Genomic DNA, 25,725 nt, shown 5'->3' with positions numbered 1-25,725 from the left:
AGGTGGATAGAAGCATTTCAGGAAGGCACAATATTGTAGCAGTATTGGTTTCATCTCTTCTGTGATTCCAAAGAGGTGGAATTTCATCAGAATGGAGTAAATGCAATTCGAAAATTGTATAAAAATGAACACTGCCAAGATAAAGCCAACCAGACCCTTCATCAAAGAAATTGTTTTGTTAGGTATAAGCAATTTTTAAAAGGTGTTTGTTTTTTCATTTATGTTATTTATTAAAATTTTGATGTTTACTTAATGGTCAGAATTATTTCTGAGACACACTGAATTCTAAAGTACTATTTCTTTAGAGACCACAAAAACTATCTTAATACTGTATACTGTATTAACTATTCGTGACATAGTCCACACTGTTTTCTTACCTTACATTGTAACATTCTTACTGGTGGAAGGTCTTTGTAAGGAAAAAACACATAGCAAGGAGCAAATTTCCACAAAGTGCTTGGTTTAGGAATTGTGATTATTATAAAACTGCTGATGCAAAAAATGCATGTCTTTGAATCAAAAACTTGGGTGAATTTTTGTATCTTTTAGTGGAAAAACATGGCCAGCTTCTACCTCAGTAACTGTGAACTGAAATTTCAGTAAATTATCTAAAGTATTTCTATTGTTAGGTACCTCTTTGGCAGGAGTTAATATTACGTCATCAAAGAATTATAGCAAAGAGATAGAATCTGAATGTTTTAAAACTGTGAGTAAGAATAAAGATGTTTTTATTTGCAGAATACCACAAATAACCAACTCTTTGGGCTTTTAAGTCCAGTCTTTTAAAAAATCTACCACTTCGAAACAAACATAAATGTATCATTTTTTAAAATAGCAAAATATAGCAAGCATTGTTACATAATATTCCCTGCTATTATAAGAGTTCTGAGCCCAAGTCAATGATGGTATTCGTATATATAAGTAATGTTACATTTCCAAAAATACTGTGCATTACAAATGGAACTGGAATTACTATAGCAGAAAAGCACAATTATAAGCCAGTAATAACTGAAATTCTATAGTATTCATTTTCAAAAGGTCTTTTTCTGCCAGTTTGTGATATCCTCCCTCCTAATTTAAAAAAAAAAAAATCCTTTCTCTATAAGCAGCTATCAGCACACCTCCTTAGGAAAGATTTAGATTCATAATTCTGGTGCACTTACTGTTTAACATATGAACTACCTTGTACATAAAATTGTTGATTAGCAGAAGAAAATGAAATAACACTTTGATAAAAGCCATCCCTGATGTTCACAATATACAATTTATTAACTAAGTTTAAACTATAAATTATCTTAACGGCCATGAGTGGTGGCTCACACCTATAATCTCAGCATTTTGGGAGGCCGAGGCTGTTGGATCACCTGAGGTCAGGAGATCGAGACCAGCCTGGCCAATATGGTGAAACCCCATCTCTACTAAAAATACAAGAATTAGCCGGTCGTGGTGGTGCATGGCTGTAGTCCTAGCTATTCAGCAGGCTGAGGCAGGAGAATCGCTTGAACCCAGGAGGCAGAGGTTGCAGTGAGCCGAGATGGTGCCACTGCACTCCAGCCTAGATGACAGAGCAAGACTCCGTCTCAAAAAAAAAAAAAAAGAAAAAAAAATTAAACAGCAAGGTTATCCATAGAATATTTCTTTAAAGGATATAAGAATTTCCCTTTCTGCCTCTAAATAAAGGATTTCCTAATTCAGTGCATCCTTAACAGCAACCATGAGGATTACTGAGTGCCTTTCTGGGGCCTTCTGAATGCTGTTTGGTGCAGCACCAGAGTCCCTACTAGATCTAGAGTTGGCTGCTATAGTTTTTTGTGGCTACTTTTTGTCATGCAGTCATTTGAACCTCATACACAATCCTAACATGCCATCCCCTTTCTGTCATAGCAGGTACACTAAAATTTCTTTGTAGGTCAATTTTACATAATCAAGATCACATAAGTAAGGCTTCCATGTTAGAATCGTTGCAGTTTTTAGTGTATTCCTTTTTGGAGGCTAAAGTTATACCTTATAAACTGTTTCTTTCTGTGTCTGGCATTTGGCAAGACAAGTTATTTGGGTTTTCTTTCCCTCCTCTTGAGCTCTCAGCCTTCTGACTACAAGGTTTGGCTTAAGCCTTATAATCTAAAAAATATCAGCCAGGCTATTCTATCTTCTAAGACCTGGCTGAATCATGAACCAGTTCTAAATCTAAAGAGAGTGAGAGAGGGAAGAAATTTGGCACAAACTTACAGTATCTTTAATTACACGTAAAATGCATGTGACTGTATTACCTATTGGCTTAGCCCCATGGAGGGTTTAGAAAAATGTGTAGTCTTTGTGGAAGCTATCCAATTATCCTTCTCCCAAAAAGACGTTTTAAATGTGGAATAGTATTACATTCCCCTGCCCCTTTATGAATCCTTCATAACTTACTAAAGCTGACCAATTGTTGTTTATGTAACCTGGCTCATTCATTGTCAACTAAGAACCTAATTATATGCAATTTATTTTAACAAAACTATAAAAATATATTTTGCTAGTATTTTAGAGGAAAAATGATATTGGGCACAGTCTATAAATGGGGAGACTGTTAAGTAGTATCTAGATTCCAAGGATACTATATTTATTATACAGATATGTGTGCCTGTGCTTCCATCAAACCCTTTTTCAGGTATCTCCTTTTAATTCATAAGGAGGAAAGAGTAGGGCATTTATAAAGCTAAGCTAAAAATGAAGCTAAGCATAATGTAGATGAGACGCCAGGCTGAACCAGGGGAAGGCTGGCATTGTTAGTGTCCCCAACTAGCAGTCCACCTTTATCTGTGGCAGCTATAAATGTACAGGACCCATCAGAGTCCTAATAAAATGAGAGTAATTATCTCTGGCATCATCCACATTTCCGAACCTCTTTCCAATCTCTTTTCCCTTTTTCTGTAATGTACCCAGCATCCCCCTATTGTATTTTGGTTGCCCAAGATGCTTGATTCTTTGAGTGTGTAGTAGCATTTCTTAAAATGAGATCATCAGACCAACCCTTGATTCACATGAAAGCTGTAATGACACAACAAAGAGAAGGCGACAGTTTTAAAGTATAATTGTCAGCCAAATGTGTATTTTATATTTGGTTCATAGAATATATCTAGATGTGGGGAAAGTCTCCTATTTGGTAATTTAGTAAAAATGTAAATGTTATATCACAGCATATGTTGGTATGTTTTGGAGTGTGCTTCCATTGTGCTCAGCTTTTGAAAAGTTTGAGATCCATTTTAGTCAAATGTAGTCAATGCGATTTCCAGAGATACATATTCTGTTTTTCTTAGTGTACCACACACTCCTTGAAGGCAGATACTGTACTTAATATATCACTGTCTTCCATAATACTGCCCTAGGTCTTTCTAGTTTTTAAAAGACCGGGTCTCGCTATGTTTCCCACACTGAACTCAAATGCCTGGGCTCAAGCAATCCTCCCACCTCAGCCTCTGGAGTAGCTGGGACTACAGGGGCATGCACCACCAGGCCTGGCTTCCTAGGAGGGTCTTTAAAGAGAAAATATTTGTTCAATTGAAAACAGGATTCTTGTCATCTACAACTCCAACACAGCCTGAAAATATCCACATTATAACCTGGACCTTAGACCTACTTTCTCCACTATCCTGCAAAGCTACATTTGTAACTACCTATTGGCTATCTATATGAGTCCTCAAGCATCTCAGACTTTACATGAATAAAACTCAACTTCCTTCCCATTCAAATCTGTTTATTTTCTTCTGTAAGAGAAAGATACCATTTGAGACTCCAGAATCTGCCTCTAACTCTCAACAAAACTCTGCAATTGCACTTCTATCCTTTCCATCCTCATTGTCCTGCTGTTATTACATAGGCCCTGGTTCAAGTCCTTGTTACTTGTTCCCATTATTGCAATAACCTCTAATTCCAATGCCATTGTGTGATCCCATTTTAAACACGGCCAGAGCAGTCTTCCAACAACATAGCTCTCATCTAGTTTCATCCTCACTTTTACATGCTTCAGTGGCTTTCCCAGTGACTTGGCATGGAACACTTCCTCAGTTGCCAAACACTCCAGCTAACTCTGACCCAACCTTCCTTTGTTCACACAGTTTCCTTTTTTTTCCTCATTCACCCATCCGCATCTCTGTTTATCCAAGACTTCTCTGTGATAGCTGACCCTTAGTCTTTCTCTCCCCTATTCCTCCAGACTAGATCCTGTCTCCTTCCTGCAGGCCCCACACAGCCTTCAGTTCATAATCTTTTGTATGATGCTTAGCACCTTCTATCCCTAAGGACAACTTATTCATTTGAGATTTCTGGTAGGGTGCCTTGCATGCAGTGGACACTCAGTATTTGCTGAATTGAATTCTTTCCTATGGATCCCTTCTGATTTTTTTTGAAGTGCCTCTAATACACATATCATTCTAGGGCTTATGCCACTTTTAATGTCATTTTCTAAAGGAAAATCTTATCTGACATTTTCCCTTATAAGAGATAATTGTTTTGAGTAGGGTTTTTTAAAAGATAAAGGTAGTAGGAAATTTTTTTAAAGCCTAAATATCAAATTCCTTTTCCTTTGGGGTTGGGGGAAGGAATGAAGGGGGAGCAACTTGCTCTTTCATATGAGTTGGTCATAGCATGTAAGAACCAATCTTGAAATATCGTTTTTTTTAAATGGCTTATAATGTATTTCTAGAAATACTTTGTACTTAAAATGATAACATTTTGTATCTTTTTGTCCATATAAAGATACTTTATAAATAAAAAAATTAGCATTGTAAATAATGTTAATATGTATTATATTTATACAAAATAAATTTACTATAATATATTTTGTTGGTGTGATTTTTTTTCCCCTCAAGACAGTCTTGCTCTGTCACCCAGGCTGGAGTGCAGTGGCGCGATCTCAGCTCATTGCAATCTTCACTTTCTGGGTTCAAGAAATTCTCCTGCCTCAGCCTCCTGAGGAGCTGGGATTACAGGCACGAACCACCATGCCCGGCTAATTTTTTTTATTTTTAGTAGAGACGGGATTTCACCATGTTGGCCAGGCTAGTCTCAAACTCCTGACCTCACGTGATCCACCTGCCTCAACCTCCCCAAGTGCTAGGATTACAGGCGTGAACTACTGAGCCTGGCCAGCATCATACATTTAAAGATGAACTTCGGCTAGAGTCACACATTTAAAGATGAACTTCGGCTGGGCGCGGTGGCTCACGCCTGTAATCCCAGCACTTTTGGGAGGCCAAGGCAAGCAGATCACTTGAGGTGAGGAGTTTGAGACCAGCCTGGCCAACATGGTGAAACCCTATCTCTACTAAAAATACAAAAAGCTTAGCCAGACATTGTAGTGTGCGCCTGTAATCCCAGCTACTCGGGACGCTGAGGCACGAGAACCTCTTGAACCCAGGTGGCGGAGGTTGCAGTGAGCTGAGATCATGCCACTGCACTCCAGCCTGGGCAACAGAGTGAGACTCCGTCTCAAAAATAAATAAAGATGAACTTCATTTACCTCTTTTCCTGAAGCGTAATTAATGGAAACGCTTCTTCACCTACAAATGATGTTCCTAAAATGGCTTCTACTTCCAAATTTTAACAAGTCAACTTAGTATGACTTAAGTGAATTAATTGGGTGATAAGGGGTAACCACAAGCATCACTACAGGCATACATATTCTCCACCAAGAATAGTGAAGAGGTCTCAGATTGCCTGTATCCATTTGGCCTACAGTGCAGTCGTGCACTGCATAACAATATTTCAGTCAAGGACAGACCGCATATACAATAATGGTTGCATAAGATTATAATCCCCTATTTTTACTGCACTTTTTTTCTTTTTTTTAAAAGGACTTACTGTACTTTTTCTATGTTTATATATATTTAGATACACAAATACCTACCATTATGTTACAACTGCCTACAGTATTCAGTAACATGCTGTACAGGTTTGTCCTAGGTTTGTGACTTAAGAGCAACAGACTACAACATACAGCCTAGGTGTGTCTAGGCTAGACCATCTAGGTTTGTATAAGTATGCTCTATGATGAGCGTAAAATGATGAAATTGCCTAAGGACTCATTTCTCAGAACGTACCCCTGATGTGACTATACTTTCATAATTTTCAGTTTTGGGACCAGCTTATGGTATTGGCAGGGGGTCTCCCTTAAAACCAAACCAAATGCACAACAAATAATGCTAAAAGGTAGAGGTTGGAAAAAAAAAAAGTCTCACTCTCGCCCAGACTGGAATGCAATGGTGCCAACACTGGACCAGACTCCTGGGCTTAAGCAATTCTCCCACCTCAGCCTCCTCCGTAACTAGGAATACAGGCCTGCACCACCATGCCTTTTTTTTTTCTTTTTTTTTAAGAGAGGGAGTCTCACTATTTGCCCAGGCTGGTCTCAAACTCCTGGCATCAAGCAAGCCTCCTACCTCAGCCTCACAAGGCTCTGGGGGCAGAAGCCACTGTGCTCATCAGAGGTGGATTTTTAATGAGGGATAAAGTATATTTTTACTTGTTAGGGATTGTTTCATGCCTTGATCTCTGTCCGTCTGCCTAGTTCCAGAGAGAAATAACAGAGATGTTCTCATTCCCAGCAAACGTTTGTTTTTCCTTCCTTGGATTTCTGCCCTGAGTTTGTGGCTGCTTTCCTACAGTGCCGACCTAAGCTAGATAAAATAGAAATTTCATGACAAAACAAAGGAGATTAAAAAAAATTAGAAATTTCAAGAATGCTTCAAAATCTAAAGCGCAGAGTACTTTGCACACAGGGCAGTTATCCTGCCACACCTTGCCACTACAGGTGGCCACTGTCATAATGCGATGTTCCACCAATGTCTCTTCATTTCACAATTTGAAAAATTTTTTTGTAGAGGCAGGGTTTTGTTATCTTGCCCAAGCCGGTCTCCAGCTGCTGGCCCCAAGTGATCTTGCCTTGGCCTCCCAGCAGCCACCTGCCTGGCTTTCATTTCATACATCATTATTGACTAGCAGGCATTGTCGTATGTGCTTGGTAATACATCACTGAGCAAAACAGACAAAAAACGGCCATTGAGGATTATATATATATATATATAATCCTCAATATATAATAATATATATTATAGAGAGAGAGGATGTGGAATATACATATATATGTGTACATATATACATAGAGAGAGAAAGACTCATTCTGTCACCCAGGCTGGAGTGCAGTGGTGTGATCTTGGCTCACTGCCATCTCGACTCGGGTGATCCTCCCACCTCAGCCTCCAAGTAATTGGGACGACAGGCACGCGCCACCAGGACCTGCTAATTTTTTTGTAGAGACGGGTTTTCGCCATGTTGGCCAGGCTGGCCTCGAACAACTGGGCTCAAGTGATCCGTCCGCCTCGGCCTCCCAACTTGCTGGGATTACAGGCGTGAGCTACTGTGCCCAGTCTCTAGTGATTATATTCTTGCCCTGTTTAGCCATTATGTCTCTTTACTCACAACAGTTTATAAGTGAAACTTTGCCTTACCATTTGCATGAGTTGGCCTCAGCTTGTCATTATATATAAAGTTTACTAATGTAAATGACGAGTTAATGGGTGCAGCACGCCAACATGGCACATGTATACATATGTAACAAACCTGCACGTTGTGTACATGTACTCTAGAACTTAAAGTATAATACAAAAAAAAAAAAGTTTAAATATGATTGGACTCTACCCAGAGCCCAGTTTTCCAGAAATTAGAAACAGATACGCCTAAGACCCAGAGGATCATTTATTACTCAAATCTAAAACGTTGACTCAAAACTTCCCCTAATGCCCACCTTTGGCAAACGATGCTTAAACCTTTGCACGTGGCTTCAAAAATTACCTGGCTGGGAACGCGTAGCTCTGGCGGGGCACTCTGCCTCCAAGCCAAAAGGGGGCAGTGGACTCACAGAGCCGCTGCTCGGCCCTCCGATCCCTCCACCCTACTCTGGGAACGTCACGACCTCCTCTCGCCGCTTCTCCCCGTTGCTAATGCGCAGGCGCTGGCGGGATAGCGCGCCGCCAAGCCGAGAAAGGGGTCACGAACTCTGACCCCCCACAAATACCCAAACACAGAAAGCTCTCTCTGCCGTGAATCTCGATTCTCCCCTCCCGTCGGCTTTCTTCAACCTTTCTTCCCGGAGCGCCCCCCAATCCACGAGTGGCAGCCGCGGGACTGTCGCGTCGGCGCCCGACGCCGGAGTCAGCGGGGCGCAAAAGCGCCGGTAAGAAGCGCTGGGTGGGGACACCAGCGACCGCGTCGGGGGCGGGGGCCGGGGGTGCCCTTCACCCCCAACCGCCAACGGACGTGGTCCCAGCGCATCCCTCGGCCTGCGTCCTGCAGCCAGCGGAGCCGTTCAGTTTGGGAGCGCCGCTTTGGGCTGCTCGACTTGGGCTGGGAGCGCGGAGCTGTGGCGCCGAATGCGCGGGGCCCCTGGAGAGGCGGGGGCGGCGGGACGCGGGGCCGGACGGCGAGCGGCTTGGAGCACACAACCACCTTTCCAGCTGTGCTTTTCGCAGCGCCTCTGACCTTTAACCTGAAGGGAAAGCTTCCGCGGCGCTGCAGCTTTCCCCGCCCGGGAGAGCCGCGCGCAGCGCCAAGGCTTCCAGGGCGCACGGCTAACGCCGGCACGAGTGAGACCCCGGAGAGGCCGACCCTCGGCTAGTGGCCGCAAGTCCCGGCCTGCATACCGTCCCTAACTCCCGTGCTTTCACGGGACGGACAGAATGACCCCCTCCACTTTCACTTTTCTCTCACGACAAATCGGGCCAGGGTCGTCGCTGCCTGTGGGCCTGGATCTTTTCAGAAGAAATGGAACGGCCCCAGGGTTCTCACTGCAGGGGGCATCTCCAAGCTTCCGATAGATAGCTCTTTTGTTAAGAAATAATTCTTCCAGCTCGGGCAGATACCATTTTTGTGCAGTACGAATGTTGCCAAGTTGTCCCATAATCTTCAGTAAGTAGGTCAGCCTTTAAAAAAGCAACCGGAAAGCAAAAGCAAACAGACCTAAAATTACGGCCTTTAGGGTTTAGTACCGCTAGAATTTGTAAATGGATCTTCAATTTTGAGGTTTTTTGAACCATTTCTGCTGTGTGGTTGGTGATACTCGATTTTTTTTTCTTTTTTTTTTTTTTTTTGAGAGGGAGAGGGAGTCTCACTGTCGCCAGGCTGGAGTGCGGTGGCGCGATCTCGGCTCACTGCAACCTCCGCCTCCAGGTTCAAGCGATTCTCCTGTCTCAGACTCCCGAGTAGCTGGGATTACAGACACGAGCCACCACACCCAGCTAGTTTTTTGTTTTTTTGTATTTTTAGTAGAGATGGGGTTTCACCATGTTAGCCAGAATGATCTCGATATTCTGATCTCGTGATGTACCCGCCTCTGATCCACCCGCCTCGGCCTCCCAAAGTGCTGGGATTACAGGCGTGAGCCACGGCTCCCGGCCGATGATTGTTTTTAAACTTTAAGTCCAGTTAGTATATCTGAAAAAGCGATGTGTGTTTCTGTCATTAAAAGTGGGTCGCGGCTGGGCGCAGTGGCTCACACCTGTAATCCCAGCACTTTGGGAGGCCGAGGCGGGCGGATCATCTGAAGTCGGGAGTTTGAGACCAGCCTGACCAACATGGGGAAACCCCGTTTCTACTAAAAATACAAAATTAGCCGGGCGTGGTGGCGCACGACTGTAATCCCAGCAACTCCGGAGGCTGAGGCAGGAGAATCGCTCGAACCTGGGAGGCGGAGGTTGCAGTGAGCCGAGATCGCGCCATTGCACTCCAGCCTGGGCAACAAGACCGAAACTCCGTCTCAAAAAAAAAAAAGAAAAAAAAAAGTGGGTTTTATGAAATGTTGCTAATCTTAGTTTTTCAAGGGGCATGTTAGTTTCTTCTAGGAAAGGTTTTTTTGTTTTGTTTTATAGAAATGGTGGGGGGCCTCATTTTGTTATCCAGACAGATCTCTGGCCTCAAGCTATCCTCCTGCCTCAACCTGTTGAGTAGCTGGAATTACAGGCACCGCATCCTAAGGAAGGATTTTGAGGGAGCAAACATCCCCAAAATATCTACCGTCTGTGTGTCTGCCACACAATGTGTCATCCCTACTCTTGGGGAATAAAAACAAAACAGCATACAATAAATAATAGTATAAATATAATTCGTTGCTGTTTTTCAGTGACAAGACCATCTGCAGCCTCTCGAAGTCTTTTATGAACTGTCTCTAGAAGAATGCACCTTTAGATAAAATTTTACAGACAGTATTAGGAGTTAACAGAAATCTATTTCTGAATCCTAGTTAACAACCTTAGTCTACAAAATTATTGCTCGACCCTTCAAGAAAGACTGGGTAAAAAACTATTTGAATCAAATTTTTTTTTTTTTTTTTTTTTTTTTTTTGAGACGGAGTTTTGCTCTCGTTTCCCAAGCTGGAGTGCAATGGCACGATCTCGGCTCACTGCAGCCTCCACCTCCCAGGTTCAAGCGATTCTCTTGCCTCAGCCTCCTACGTAACTGGGATCACAGGCGCTGTCCACCACGCCTGGCTAAATTTTTGTATTTTTCGTAGAGATGGGGTTTCACCATGTTGGCCAGGCTGGTCTTGAACTCTTGACCTCAGGTGATCCACATGCCTTGGCCTCCCAAAGTGTTGGGATTACAGGCGTGAGCCATCGCCCCTGGCTTGAACCAAATCTTAAAGGTCAGGTGGAATTTAAATGAGGGAGAAAGTAGGAATATGTTGGGGAATAAAGAACATCGTAGTTTAACCTGAACAGAGGCCCCTCTTGGGAGTGATAGGAAATGAGAATAGGGGGAAGTCGGATTATAAAAGAACTCTCCATTGTGTTCACAGTGCCAGGCACCTTGTGAATGCATAATAAATATTGAATGAATACCAAGGGAAGGGGTTAAAACTTTGTTCCTTTGCCATTAAAGCAGCACTGATGGTCTGAAGCTGGAGAATAAGGATAAGTCGTTCTGTGAATGCCTGGCCCATAGTAAGCATTCAACAAGTGATTTGTTGAATGGAAGAAAATTGAATAAATTTTTGAGCCAGTCAGTATGAACATTTTTAAGGCTCTTGGTATACATTGGCAAATTACTTTTCTAGGAAGGTTAAAACAGTCTAACCTTCTACCAACAGTGTATAAAGAATGTGTGTGTTGGCTGGGTGTGGTGGCTCATACCTGTAATCCCCACACTTTGTGAGGCTGAGGTGGGCGGATCACTTGAGGTCAAGAGTTCAAGACCAGCTTGGCCAACATGGTGAAACCCTTTCTCTACTAAAAATACAAAAAGTAGCTGGGCATGGTGGTGCATGCCTGTAATCCCAGCTACTCGGGAGGCTGAGGCAGGAGAATTGCTTGAACCTGGGAGGTGGAGGTTGTAGTGAGCCAAGATTGCACCACTGCACTCCAGCCTGGGTGACAGAGCAAGATTCTGTCTCAAAAAAAAAAAAAAAAAAAAAAAAAAAACTTGTAAATTTTACTTTTGTATTGGCTACTTAAGGCCAGTTTATCAGGCTGGATCCTATTTGAAGTTGGGAAGAATGGGAAGAAAACAGACACTGCTATCAGAGCAGCCTTAACTTACACCATTACTTACCTTCTTCTTTCTCATCTCTTCAGGGTAGAGACCATCTTTATTATCCTATCCCAGTGTCAGGCATAGATCCTGGAACACATCAGGGACTCAATCAACTGAAAGGTGTAGTTAGGGAAAGGGAGAGTTGCTTTTTTTTATAAGGTTGAGAATCCCCATGCAGTAGCAGCAATGAGTGTTGGATGGATGGATGCATGCATGGATGCATAGACGCATGGATGGATGGATTAATGTTTAAAAGCATTTTTTCAGTCATCCAGTCACAAAATTGTGGGGGAAAAAAAGGAATGTGTGTGTTGCCTTATCTTTGGATATTAATCTTTGGAGTTAAATTTAGTCTTGGAAAATATATAGTCATATGTTATGGGGATGTGTTCTGAGAAATGCATCCCTAAGTGATTTTATCACAAATGAACATCATAGAGCATACTTACACAAAACTAAATGGTTTTGTGTAACTTACCATACACCTAGGCTATACAGCATAGCCTGTTGCTCTTAATTTACAAACCCACACCGCATGTTACTTTAGTGAATACTGTAGGCAGTTTTAACACAGTAGTATTTGTGTAAGTAAAAAATCTAAACGTGGAAGAGGTGTAGTAAAAATACAGTGTTATGGGTATAATCTTGTGGTACCGCTATTGTATATGCAGTCTCATTCATTGACTAAAACATTGTGCAGTACGTGACTATATATTGATCTAATGAGTCCCTGGAATTCATTCAGACAAACAAATAGTTTATCTACCTAAGTTTTCATTATGAGGTGACTTCTTTGAGTCTAATGCACCAATACACTGGTGTTGATTTTAGGATTTCTGGAAGAGATTTCTTATTTTTTTATTACTTTGATTTTTGTGGTAATACTTGTATTTAAGCAAAATTTAAAAGCATCAAACACTTATTCAATGAAAAATAAGTCTCCCTCCCATTCCTGTTCCCAAACTTGCAGTTTCTTTCCTTGGAGGTAGTTATTGGAACCATTTTCTTTCTTATGTGTCCTTTAAGATGTAGTTTTTCTTTTTCTTTTTTTTTCTTTTGAGACAAAGTCTCTCTCTGTCACCAAGGCTGGAGTGCAATTGGCACAATCTTGGCTCACCACAGCCTCTGCCTTCCAAGTTTAAGGGATTCTTCTGCCTCAGCCTCCTGAGTAGCTGGGATTACGGGCACCCGCCACCATGCCTGGCTAATTTTTCTTTTTTTTTTTTTAATGAGATGGAATTTCACTCTTGTGGCCCAGCTGGAGTGCAATGGTGCAATCTCGGCTCACCGCAACCTCCGCCTCCCAGGTTCAAGTAATTCTACTGCCTCGGCCTCCTGAGTAGCTGGGATTACAGGCATGTACCACCACACCTGGCTAATTTTGTATTTTTAATAGAGATGGCGTTTCACCGTGTTGGCCAGGCTGGTCTCAAACTCCTGATCTCTGGTAATCAGCCCACCTTGGCCTCCCATAGTGCTGGGAATACAGATGTGAGCCACCGGGGCCGGCCCAAGTGTAGATTTCCTTGTCTTTAGGCAGCATTTTAAAGTTTTATTTGCCTACCTAGATCTTGCATGTTTCTTATTAGGTTTATGCCTGAGTGTTATGGGCTGAATTCGGTTCTCCCACTAAATCATATGAATCCCAAATTCCTATGTTGATGTCCTAACCACCAGTACCTCAGAATTGAGTATATTGGAGATAAGGCCTTAAAAGAGATAATTGAGTTAAAATTAGTTCATTAGAGTGTACTGTAATCCAAAATAACAGATGTCCTTCTATGAAGAGGACACAGACACTCAGAGGGAAGACCGTATAAACATATAAAGATACATGGAGGGCTGGGGCCGGGTGCAGTGGCTCACGCCTGTAATCCCAGCACTTTGGGAGGCCGAGGCAGGCAGATCACGAGGTCAGGAGATCAAGACCATCCTGGCTAACACAGTGAAACCCTGTCTCTACTAAAAATACAAAAAAATTAGCCGGCATGGTGGCAGGTGCCTAGTCCCAGCTGCTTGGGAGGCTGAGGCAGGAGAATGACATGAACCCAGGAAGTGGAGCTTGCAGTGAGCCAAGATCATGCCACTGCACTCCAACCTGGGTGACAGAGCAAGACTCCATCTCAAGAAAAAAAAAAAAAAAGATACATGGAGGGGTGGGCATGGTGGCTCATGCTGATAATTCCAATTCCAACACTTGGGAGGCCGAGACAGGAAGATTGCTTGAGCCCAGGAGTTTGAGGCCAGCCTGGGCAACACAGTGAGAACCCATCTGTACAAAAAATAAAAAATTAGCCAGGTGTGGTGGTGTATACCTGTAGTTACAGTTACTCAGGAGGCTGAGGTGGGAGGATCACTTGAGCCCAGGAGGTTGAGACTGCAGTGAGCCGTGATGGTGCCCGCTACACTCCAGCCTGGGTGATAGAGTGAGGCCTTGTTTTAAAAAAAAAAAAAAAAAAAAAAAAAAAAAAAAAAAAGACACATGGAAAAGGCAACCATGAATGGAAAAAAGAAACTTCAGAAAAAGCCAACCCTCCCACCTTAACTAGATTATTTTGAAGCAAATCTTAAATATCTTATAGTTTTATTTGTAAGTTATTTAATAAAAGTGTTTTGTGAGTTTAATTATAAAGCATCTTTTTATTTTTGGCAGGACATTTTGGCAGTTAGATCATGGCAACCATAGAAGAAATTGCACATCAAATTATTGAACAACAGATGGGAGAGGTATGTCTAGTTTACGGTTGATGCGCTGACCCACCAAACTTTTCTAATTCCTACTAAATGCATATACCAGGTTCTGGAGTTCCAGAAATAATAGATATTCCCTAATTTAAGATAGCTTTTCAAGCTACTGAGGGATAGTTGAATAATCAGACAATTCATAGTAGAATGTGGTAAGTTCTGTGACAGGTCATTGTATCAGGTGCAATGGGAGCACAGAAGAAAATTGAAAGGAGTGAAGGGAAGGAAGGAAGGAAAGAAATTAAAGAGCTGTAGAGTGAGTAGGAATGCTTTTGGAGGGAATGCTTTTTAGAGGGTGCAATCTGAGGCCAGTTTTGGTGGGATCAGTAGGAGTTCAGCGTCAATACTGACATCTTCATTTTTTTAAATGGTTGTGTCCTATTACTTAGTAAGAAATACCACATAATTTGGAAGTTCTCAAAATATTATCTGGGGACACTTCAGAGAAGCAACCAGGTGAAGACCATTTTTATAATACTGAAATGTTATTTGCCTTTTCAGTATTGTTCTCTCCCAGGTATACAGTGGAATTTTCTACAGACTGTGTGACATGTGATGATACTATACGATGAAATGTGTCAGCATTTATAAGGTGTACATAACTCAGTGAATCATTGCTTTCCGGATGACCAGTGTATAATGTTACACAATTATGCATGAGTGAAGGATCCATTTAAATTGCAGGATAGACCAACAGATTTTAATATAGTTTATGACTCTACCTTGTTGCTAACCTTTGAAAAGCTGCCACTTGTTGAGTTGATGTAGTATCGAACAACTTTCACAGTTTGAAAAGGGTATTAAAATATCCTTCCCCTTTTCAACCAATAAATATGAAGCTGAATTTTCTTTAACATATATACATATATGTATGTATGTATATGTGTATATATGTATATATATATATATGGTGAAGAAATATGTTTCCGGCTGATTTTTTGTGACCATTTTTTGTGCTCACGTGCCTGGCTGATGTTTTATATATTTTGTAGCAACAGGGTTTTGTCATGTTGCCCAGGCTGGTCTGGAGCTCCTGGGCTCAAGCAGTCCACTGGTCTTGGCCTTCAAAGTGCTGGGATTACAGGCGTGAGGTGCTGTGCCCAGCCTCGTTATAACCAAAACAACATAGTCTAACAGATTAAATGAAGAAACAGTTATGAGATTCCAACTTCTGTTAAACTAGACATTAAAGCAATTTGTAGAAATATAAAACAAAGCCATTCTCTGCACTACATTTTTGTTTGTTTGGAAAATAAACTTTTTAGTCATTAAGAAATAGGTTATAATGGGTACAAAAAAATAGGATGAATGAATTAAACCTAGTATTTGGTAGCACAACAGAGGGACTATAGTCAATAATTATTTTATTTATTTTTTTTTTTTGAGACGGAGTCTCGCTCTGTTGTCCAGGCTGGAGTGCAGTGGTGCTGTCTTGGCTCACTGTGACCTCCGTCTCCCTAGTTCAGTCGATTCTCCTGCCTCTGCCTCCTGAGTAGCTGGGATTACAGGTGCCTGCCACCATGCCTGGCTAAATTTTGTATTTTTAATAGAGATGGGGTTTCAGCATGTTGCTCAGGCTGGTCTCGAACTCCTGACCTCGTGATCTGCCCACCTCAGCCTCCCAAAGTACTGGGATTACAGGCGTGAGCCCCTGCGTCCAGTCAATAATAATTTAATTATACATTTTAAAATAACTAAAAGAATATAATTGGATTGTTTATAGCATACAGGATAAATGCTTGAGGGGATGGATGCCCTGTTTTCCATGTGATTATTATGTATTGCCTGCCTGTATCAAAGCATCTCACGTACCCCAAAGATAATATACACCTATGTACCCACGAAAATTAAAAATAAATTTTAAAAAATTATGTTAACATTTAATGGGTTGTTAATTTTTAAATGAATCAACTATTTTTAAAATTTCCCTTTGAATTTCTAACTCACATGCAGAAAACCCCATCTCTACTAAAATATAAAAAATTAGCAAGGTGGGGTGGCGGGCGCCTGTAGTCCCAGCTACTCAGGAGGCTGAGGCAGGAGAATCGCTTGAACCTGGGAGGCAGAGGTTGCAGCGAGCCGAGATTGCACCACTGCACTTTAGCCTGGGCAACAAGAGTGAAACTCCGTCTCAAAAAAAAAGCTCTTTGGAACCCTCAGTAATATTTTAGAATATAAAGAGTCCTAAAAGCTAAGAACTGTTTACATAATTTACTACTCTTCTCTATCGAAGGCTCTTTGAATTGCCTAAATATTCAATTATTACAATTATTATGCTGCAGCAATGTCCTTTTACTCATTTAAGCAGAATGTTTCAACCCAGGAGCAGTTGGACCATGAATGCGCCAAATGCTCTTCTCTAAGAAGTCAGTATGAACTATTAGTCTTTTATCCAAACAATTTGCTTTAGACAGAAACTGATTAGTGAATCAGAACTTTGTTTTAAATTTTGCATAGAAAAGAATCTTGAAATAATTTCAGGAAAATAAAAATAGAAAAAGTTTGGTACAGAAGGAACAGGATTGGAATTTTGGAAAATTAGAAACAAACCAACTTTGCCATTTTAAAATTGAATCAAGGAATTTAATTGGCTTAATGACGTTTAATCTGGGATATATTTGCTGAATAACAGAAACTCTCAATGCTGAAATAGTTCTGTGTATTCATGAACTTGTTCCTCCCCCCAGATGGCAGATGGCAGTTCTGTCCTCCCAATTGCTCAAGCCAAAATTTGATAATTATCCTTGACTCTTCTTTCTTCATATTCCCTTTCAATCTATCAGCATTATTTTGTTACTTCTCTCTTCTTAAAATAAATAATAAATAAATAAATAAATAAGTAAATCCCAATTTAATTGTTTTTCACCCCCAGCATGGCTCCTACCCTGTTCCTGGTCAGTATTTCTGCCCATATGTCATAACCAGATATTGATGGTATCCGCAGTAGTGTCCTTTCTGATCTCCCTTAATTTTACTTCTGAACATTTTTTTTTTTTTTTTTTTTTTTTTGAGACAGACTCTCGCTCTGTCACCCAAGCTGGAGTGCAGTGGCGTGATCTCAGCTCACTGCAACCTCCGCCTCCCTGGTTCAAGTGATTCTCCTGCCTCAGCCTCCCAAATAGCTCGGATTACAGGCACATGCCACCATGCCCAGCTAATTTTTTGTATTTTTAGTAGAGACGGGGTTTCACTGTGTTAGCTGGGATGGTCTCAATCTCCTGACCTCATGAGCTGCCCGCCTCGGCCTCCCAAAGTGCTGGGGTTATAAGCATGAGCCACTGTGTCCAGCGCCCCCCCCTCCCTTTTTTTTTTTTTTTTTTTTTTTTTTTGAGGCAGAGTCCTCTGTCGCCCAGGCTGGAGTGTAGTGGTGTAATCCCAGCTCACTGCAACCTCCGCCTCCAGGGTTCAAGCAATTCTCCTGTCTCAGCCTCCCCAGTTGCTGGGATTACAGGCGCCTGCCACCATGCCCAGCTAATTTTTATATTTTAGTAGAGACAGGGTTTCGTCATGTTGGCCAGGCTGGGCTTGAACTCCTGACCTCAAGGGATCCACCTGCCTCAGCCTCCCCAAGTGCTGGGATTATGGGCATGAGCCACTGCACCCGGCCTGCTCTTGAACATTTGCAGTCTGTTCTTCACACTTAATTTAGAATGCTTTTTTTATACTTTTTTTTTTTTTTAAGACAGGGTCTCACTGTGTTGCCCAGCCTGGTCTCAAACTCCTGGACTCAAGTGATCCTCCTGCCTCAGCCTCCCAAGTAGCTGGGATTATAGATAATGTCACTGTGGCTGTCTGATTCCTTTTTAAAAAGTAAAATCCTGTCACTCCTCTGCTCCAAACCCTCTGGTGGCTCTCCATTTCATACAGTAGGAAATCTAGACTTTTGTTTGGCCTACAAAGCCCTCTAAGTCCTAGCTGTCACTCAGATCCCATATTCTACTGTAATCCCTGTCTTCCCTTCTGTCTTACTCATCATATATCTCTATTGCTGTGCCTTGTGCTTCACATGTGTCAAACACCCTCCCTCCTGCCCTGGGACCTACTTATATGCTCTGTTTCCTCTACCTGGAATGTTCTTCCCCTAGGTAGTCCTAAGCCTTGGTCTGTTTCTTCACTCAGGCCTTTGCAAAAATGACACCTCCTTAGCGTGAGCTTCCCTCATTGCCCTCATTCTATTACTGTCTCACCTTACCTTGTTTCTCTTCATAGCATTTAGTACCACATGACAATATTATTATTTGCTTATTTATTATCTGTCTTTCCCCACTGAAATAAAAGCTTCATGAAGGCAAAAGTTTTGTTTTATTCACTGCTACATCCCAGTATGCAGAACAACTAATATAAATCACCCAGTATATGTTTGTCTAAATGGAACATGGGAGGGAAGAGGAAGGAGGGAATCAAAATAGTGAGGTCAAAATGTTCTTACTATTGTACCTTTGTTTGCACATTTGTTTATTTCTATAGGATAGAATTTTGTGGCAATAGAATCGGTAGTTTAAAAGGTACGTTTGTGTTATATTGAATATGTATGTAATGATGTGCTTTTCTAAGAAGATAATTGTGTCGTTAAAGAAAAATGATTGAGTTTCATTGATTATTTTTCATGATTTTGTTAGATTGTTACAGAGCAGCAAACTGGGCAGAAAATCCAGATTGTGACAGCACTTGATCATAATACCCAAGGCAAGCAGTTCATTCTGACAAATCACGACGGCTCTACTCCAAGCAAAGTCATTCTGGCCAGGCAAGATTCCACTCCAGGAAAAGTTTTCCTTACAACTCCAGATGCAGCAGGTGTCAACCAGTTATTTTTTACCACTCCTGATCTGTCTGCACAACACCTGCAGGTAAATAACTATAGAAGTGTCTTTTCCTCTTACATATAAAAAAAAAAATTTTAATCATAAGCCCTGCCATGAAGACTTTAGATCTATGTATATTCAGTAGGAAAAAAAAATGCGTAAAATTATGTGCAACACAGTATCTACAGTGACAGCCTTCTCCTATGGGCCACTGTACTTTCCTCACACTCATATATTTTGGGGGATTCTTTGTTGCATACACTAAGATCTACTCTGGCTATTGTAGCCAGGATGACAGCCTTTAATAAAGGATATAGAGAGCTTACAGAATTGTTAGGAAGGTTGAAGAAACAGTTCTAGGCCAGGTTTTCAAGATCGACTATTGGAGCATGCTGCAAAACTGGCTTCTAAGAGACCTCCTACTTCATAATTAGGAAATTGTCAAATCAGGAGCAGGTTTTGTAGCTGTATTTTCCAGAACCAAGCTGCCTGTGTTACAAATGGGAAGCTGCCAAATCAAGAGGTTTGGACTATAGCTGCTGGCTTCAGCATTGTGCCTCCTTTGTTGTCATGCACATCTCATGAAATAGCAGGCAGTGTAGTCATGGTCTCCTGCTTTACTCTGGAATGAAGTAGTATATGTTAACATTACATCATTTTAGTTTTCGCTAGAATAGAAAATTACACATTATTCTTCAAAGACTCAAAAACTTTTATACACCACATGCCTGTGGTTATGTCAGTGTTTTCACTGCTGGTTGCTATGATCGAATACAAATATAATGTATTCTGAAGTTTGCCTTCAGAAACTTTTTGAAGGGGGTCTACTTAAAATTGGGTTCCATCTTTTATGATGAAAAACTCACAAAAGAAAATTCCTCTTGGGATTGAAAAACTCTGAATTCATAAAACATGAAATTTTGCCTATATATCCTGATATCATCTATTCATCCAATGATATTTGTATTAGTTTTGGAAATAAAGGTAGCAAGTGGATACAGTCACAGATTTATAAGAAGTTGTTTTATCAACAAGACAAAAGTCACAAAAAAATGTATAACATTATATGTACCTTAATTTTTCTTGAAGTAGTAGACTTGATTTTTTAGAATAGTTTTAGATTTGCAGAAAAACTGAGCATATAGAACAGAGTTCCCATATTACTCCCCCGTAAATACACAGTTTCCCCTATTATTAACATTTTACATTCACGATATATAAATGAGCAATACTGATACATTGTTAACTGAAGTTTATAGGTGTTTAGACTTTCTTAGTTTTTGCCTAATGGCTTTTTTTGTCCCAGGATCCCATCCAGGATACCTTATTGCATTGAGTTGACATGTCTCCTTAGGCTTCTCTTGGCTAGGACAGTTTCTCAGACTTTCCTTGTTTTTGATGACCTTGACAATTGTGTGAGGAGTACTGGCCAGGTATATTGTAGGATGCGCCACTGTTGGACTTGGTCTGATGTTTTTCTCATGAATGTGGGTAAATCTCTTAATCTCTCAATATCTCCTTCCAGACTTAGGAATAATAGATAAAAGATTACCACCGTTTGCAACAGGTAGGCTATTAAAGAAAAGATTAATACTTGCCATAGATGCTTTCATAGGACATCTAGTACCAGAAGCTTAAGTACTTATTGAAGACTGATTTTTGTGGTGATATAAGAAGAAATGATGCTATATATTACATAGTAAGGGGCAGTCATTTTAAGAACCATTTATAGTTCATAAAATCAGAAGTATTCACGGAGGAATTCAAATGCCATACCATTTTCTTTAATTGAATTTATTTGTTCACATTTCAAGATTGAAAGAAAACGATGAAAAGGTTGAAAGATAAACCTAAAGGAAGAAACTAGTTTGCTGTTTTTTTGTTTTGTTTTGTTTTTGAGATGGAGTCTCGTTCTGTCTCCCAGGCCAAAGTGCAGTGGTGCAGTCTGGGCTCACTGCAACCTCTGCCACCTGGGTTCAAGCAGTTCTCCTGCCTCAGCCTCCCAAGTAGCTGGGATTACAGGCACCCTCCACCACACCCGGCTAATTTTTTGTATTTTTAGTAGAGACAGGGTTTCACCACCTAGGCCAGGCTGGTCTTGAACTTCTGACCTCAGGTGATCCGCCCGCCTCAGCCTCCCAAAGTGCTAGGATTACAGATGTGAGCCACCGCACCCAGCCTTTTTTTGTTTTTTAAAGAAGAAACTAGTTTCCTTTGCCAGTATCTTATTAGCTGTGCCTAGTGGTGAGCTTTTTAAGTCCATACCTTTGTATAGCAAGCACATCTGCATGATTATGATTACCTCAAGGAAATTTATTTATAGCCCCTTTTCTATTTAAAAGGTTTAGAGTTATCTCTTTATGCCATTATAAGCTTATTTTTGTCATGTCATTACATGTGGAAAGGTTCTGAGCTCTTCATAGAGTACAAAGTTTAAAAATAACTTGTGAAAAAGAAAGCAACAAAGGAAGACCAACTGAATGTTCTTTAATTTTTTTAATAGAATGAGTGCTGTTGAGTAACAACAGGTTTTTGTTTTTGTTTTCTTTTTTTTTTTCTTTAGCTCCTAACAGATAATTCTTCTCCAGACCAAGGACCAAATAAGGTTTTTGATCTTTGCGTAGTATGTGGAGACAAAGCATCAGGTAACATTAAGAATAACCTCCTAAAAATAAAAAAAGAAAAAAAAAACCTCTTTTATGTGTCGTGTTGTTGAAATAACTACCACATTACCATGTTTCTTCTACTAAAAGTAAGAAGAGAAATAAAGGAGTATGTCATTTTTATGGTTCATATTTGTAGCCTATAACATTTAACTAATTTTTTCCCAGAGTTCTTCTTTGTTTGTGATACAGAGTCTCACTGTTGCTCCAGCTGGAATGCAGTAGCGTGATCTTAGCTCACTGCAGCCTCTGCCTCCTGGATTCAAGAAATTCTCCTGCCACGGCCTCCCAAGGAGCTGGGGCTACAGGTGCACGCCAGCATGCATGGTTAATTTTTGTATTTTTATTAGAGATGGAGTTTCACCATGTTGGCCAGGCTGGTCTCAAACTCCTGACCTCAGGTGATCCACCCTCCCCTCCTTGGCCTCCCAAAGTGCTGGGATTACAGGTGTGAGCCCCCATGCCCGGTCCCAAAGTTCTTTATTCACTTATTTTTACTTCAGTGCAATTTAATTTGATTTGTAATGAAATAAAATGCGTATTTCACTTTTGAAAGTGAACATGCAAAAAAATATGTATATATATATTTCTTGAGATGGAGTCTTGCTCTGTCACCCTGACTGTAGTGCAGTGGTGCAATCTTGGCTCACTGCAACCTCTGCCTCCTGGGTTCAAGCAATTCTCCTGCCTTGGCCTTCTGAGTAGTTGGGACTACAGGTGTGTGCCACCATGCCTCGCTAATTTTTGTGTTTTCAGTAGAGACGGGCTTTTGCCATGTTGGCCAGGCTGGTCTTGAACTCCTGACCTCAAGTGATCCACCTGCCTTGGCCTCCCAAAGTGCTAGGATTACAGGCGTGAGCTACCACACCCAGCTGTAGAAACATTTTTTAATGTGAAAACTAGAAATTTTGGCAAAGGAATCATCTAAAAATGATGATTTCTGATCTTTAATAATATATTACATTAGGCCAGGTGAGATGGATCATGCCTGTAATCCCAGCACTTTGAGAGTGGAGGCAGGAGGATCGCTTGAGGCCAGGAGTTCAAGACCAGCCTGGGCAAAATGGCATGACTGTCTCTACAAAAAAAATAATAATAAAACTGGTCGGGTGTGGTGGCGCAAGCCTGTAGTCCCAGCTACTTGGGGATATCCCTTGAGTCCAGTAGTTCGAGACTGCAGTGAACTGTGATTGCACTATTGCACTTCAGCCTGGGCCACAGAGTGAGATCCCGTCTCTAAAAAAATTATGATAAATAAAAATAACTTCTAAAAATGTTTTTCATGTCAGAAGCTCAAAAATCAGTTTCATCTTATATGTTGTTTAAAGGGAAGAAATTGGCTTATTTCATTTCTGTTCTGAAATAATGTGACTTTTATATTTTCTTAAACATTTTCTCTCTAGGACGTCATTATGGAGCAATAACTTGTGAAGGCTGCAAAGGATTTTTTAAAAGAAGCATCCGAAAAAATTTAGTATATTCATGTCGAGGATCAAAGGATTGTATTATTAATAAGCACCACCGCAACCGCTGTCAATACTGCAGGTTACAGAGATGTATTGCGTTTGGAATGAAGCAAGACTGTATGTATTAGCTTTTAAGGAGAAAATACTTTTTAAAGATTCCAGCAAACTACAAGAGTATTGAAATTAACAAAATATGTCAAATATGTATACTTTTTAGTTTACAGTTTTCCAACTAAAAATATAAGAATACAGACATACGTATGTATTTTTTATTTATTCAACTAATATTTATTGAATACCTGTGTAAAAAGCACGTATTTGTAGTTTGTGTTTGGCAAAAAGCTTAACTAGCTTAAGATACCAGTTTACTTTTTGATTAAACTACTAAAAGGTGATTAGTAAGATAATGACAATACCTAGTACTGATTGAGCTCGCACTATGCTAGACACTGCGCTTAGCATATGTATTAACTTACTCTCACAGCAGTTCTCTGCAGTAGGTACTAGGTTACCTATTTTACATTTGGGTAAACAGGTTGAGAAACCTGCTCAAGGTCATACAACTAATATAAGTGGCATAAGTTGGCTTTGAATCCTGGCAGCTTAACAACCTTACTGTACTATCTCCTAAGTGTTATGAGATAAAATTCTTACAAATATTATGTATTATATTTTAGGAAGGAAGACCAAGTAGTTGAATTACTTTCAAAAATCTCCTGCCCTTAGTTAATAAAAGATCTACTTTAGGCCTTTTTGTTCCTTCTAGTATTATTTTCAATGGATTAAATTTCACTTCATTTTTTTCAAAGCTCTCATATAGATAGGTAAGTGACTCCTAACTTTAGTTCTTTCTTCTTGATGGTGAACTTTTAAAAAAGAGTTCCTTTTCATTTTTATCACAGGAATGGGGAGCAGGGAGAGAAAAAAGAATGAGGGATGCAAATTGCTTGGTTTTACTAATCTAAAGCAACTTTGTTGAACTTGCACATAATTTCTAAAGATTGATGGTTATCTTTGGAGTTTAGTATGGTAACCATGTCTCCTATTAGCAGCATTAAGCTTACCTACAGCTTACATTTATAATTGTCTGTAAATCCTATATTGTGATATAATAGTTTAACACATTTTTGTAGCTGTCCAATGTGAAAGAAAACCCATTGAAGTATCACGAGAAAAATCTTCCAACTGTGCCGCTTCAACAGAAAAAATCTATATCCGAAAGGACCTTCGTAGCCCATTAACTGCAACTCCAACTTTTGTAACAGATAGTGAAAGTACAAGGTAAAGTAAAACAGACACTGAGTAGCTGGTCATTTTGTTTTTCTTCCCAGTGAAACTCAGGCCAAAATTTGTGCTTATTTGTTACAGGTCAACAGGACTGTTAGATTCAGGAATGTTCGTGAATATTCATCCATCTGGAGTAAAAACTGAGTCAACTGTGCTGATGACATCAGATAAGGTGTGTTTAGTACAATTTAAAGCTTAGATATTTTTTAAGCATTTTAAAATGTTTTCCTAATCACTTCCTTTGCTTTGGTAAATTGCTTTGTTCTTAAATATTCCATATTACAAGTTGCCTTTTTTTTTTTTTTTTAACATAAATTAGAAATGTTCAGCTGGGCACAGTGGCTCACACCTGTAATCCCAGCACTTTGGGAGGCCGAGACACGTGGATTGCTTGAGGTCAGAAGTTCAAGACCAGCCTGACCAACATGGAGAAACCCCGTCTCCAGTAAAAATGGAAAAATTAACTGGGTGTGGTGGCACATGCCTGTAATCCCAGCTACTCGGTAGGCTGAGGCAGGAGAATCGCTTGAACTCGGTAGGTGGAGGTTGCAGTGAGCCTAGATAGCGCCATTGCACTCCAGCCTGGGCAACAAGAGCGAAACTCTGTCTCAAAAAAAAAAAAAAAAATCAGGAATGTTCATAATTTCACTAGGATGATTATCCCTTCAACATGAAAGCAACAAACACATACTCTTCCCTCATCTTGAAATATGAGTCCTCAGTAAAAGACATTTATAGGTGTAAAATTCTTTTTTTTTTTTTTTTTTTTTTTGAGATGGAGTCTCACTCTGTTGCCCAGGCTAGAGTGCAGTGGCACAGTCTCGGCTCACTGCAAGCTCTGCCTCCCGGGTTCCTGCCATTCTCCTGCCTCAGCCTCCTGAGTAGCTGGGACTACAGGCACCTGCCACCATGCCCAGCTAATTTTTTTGTATTTTTAGTAGAGATGGGGTTTCATCTTGTTAGCCAGGATGGTCTCGATCTCCTGACCTCGTGATCCACCTGCCTTGGCCTCCCAAAGTGCTGGGATTACAGGCGTGAGCCAGCACGCCCGGCCGTAAAATTCTTAATATTCTTTTATGTTCCCTTACAGATTTGTTAGTGCCAAAATACTTTTTTTTTTTTTTTAGTGCCAAAATACTTAAAATATGTCAGGTAAAAGGAAATTCTTAGCTCACCTCCATCAAAATATTTACTTGG

At 40.6% G+C, this 25,725-nt stretch overlaps 2 protein-coding genes across 7 annotated transcripts in view; both read left to right on the top strand.

Annotated features, from left to right (window-relative positions):
* The window catches only part of FGD6 (FYVE, RhoGEF and PH domain containing 6), a 138,319-nt gene extending 133,502 nt beyond the window's left edge, over positions 1-4,817 (top strand). For both annotated transcript variants that reach the window (XM_054445407.2, XM_054445406.2), the window contains one exon: positions 3-4,817. In XM_054445407.2, the coding sequence (XP_054301382.1) occupies positions 3-39 (37 nt within the window). In that variant the 3' untranslated portion in view covers positions 40-4,817. The remainder of the gene's footprint in view (positions 1-2) is intronic.
* Positions 4,818-14,215: 9,398 nt separating this feature from the next.
* NR2C1 (nuclear receptor subfamily 2 group C member 1) overlaps positions 14,216-25,725 on the top strand; it is a 45,784-nt gene continuing 34,274 nt past the window's right edge. For all 5 annotated transcript variants that reach the window (XM_054445402.2, XM_054445401.2, XM_054445403.2 and 2 more), the window contains exons 1-6: positions 14,216-14,289; positions 18,927-19,157; positions 21,676-21,757; positions 23,179-23,358; positions 24,375-24,522; positions 24,610-24,700. In XM_054445402.2, coding sequence (XP_054301377.1) covers positions 14,236-14,289; positions 18,927-19,157; positions 21,676-21,757; positions 23,179-23,358; positions 24,375-24,522; positions 24,610-24,700 — 786 coding nt within the window. In that variant the 5' untranslated portion in view covers positions 14,216-14,235. The remainder of the gene's footprint in view (positions 14,290-18,926; positions 19,158-21,675; positions 21,758-23,178; positions 23,359-24,374; positions 24,523-24,609; positions 24,701-25,725) is intronic.

Source organism: Pongo pygmaeus, chromosome 10 (assembly GCF_028885625.2).
Source record: "Pongo pygmaeus isolate AG05252 chromosome 10, NHGRI_mPonPyg2-v2.0_pri, whole genome shotgun sequence".
NCBI lineage: Eukaryota > Metazoa > Chordata > Mammalia > Primates > Hominidae > Pongo > Pongo pygmaeus.
Note: the sequence above shows the minus strand (reverse complement) of the source record. Positions and strands in the feature narration are given on the sequence as shown.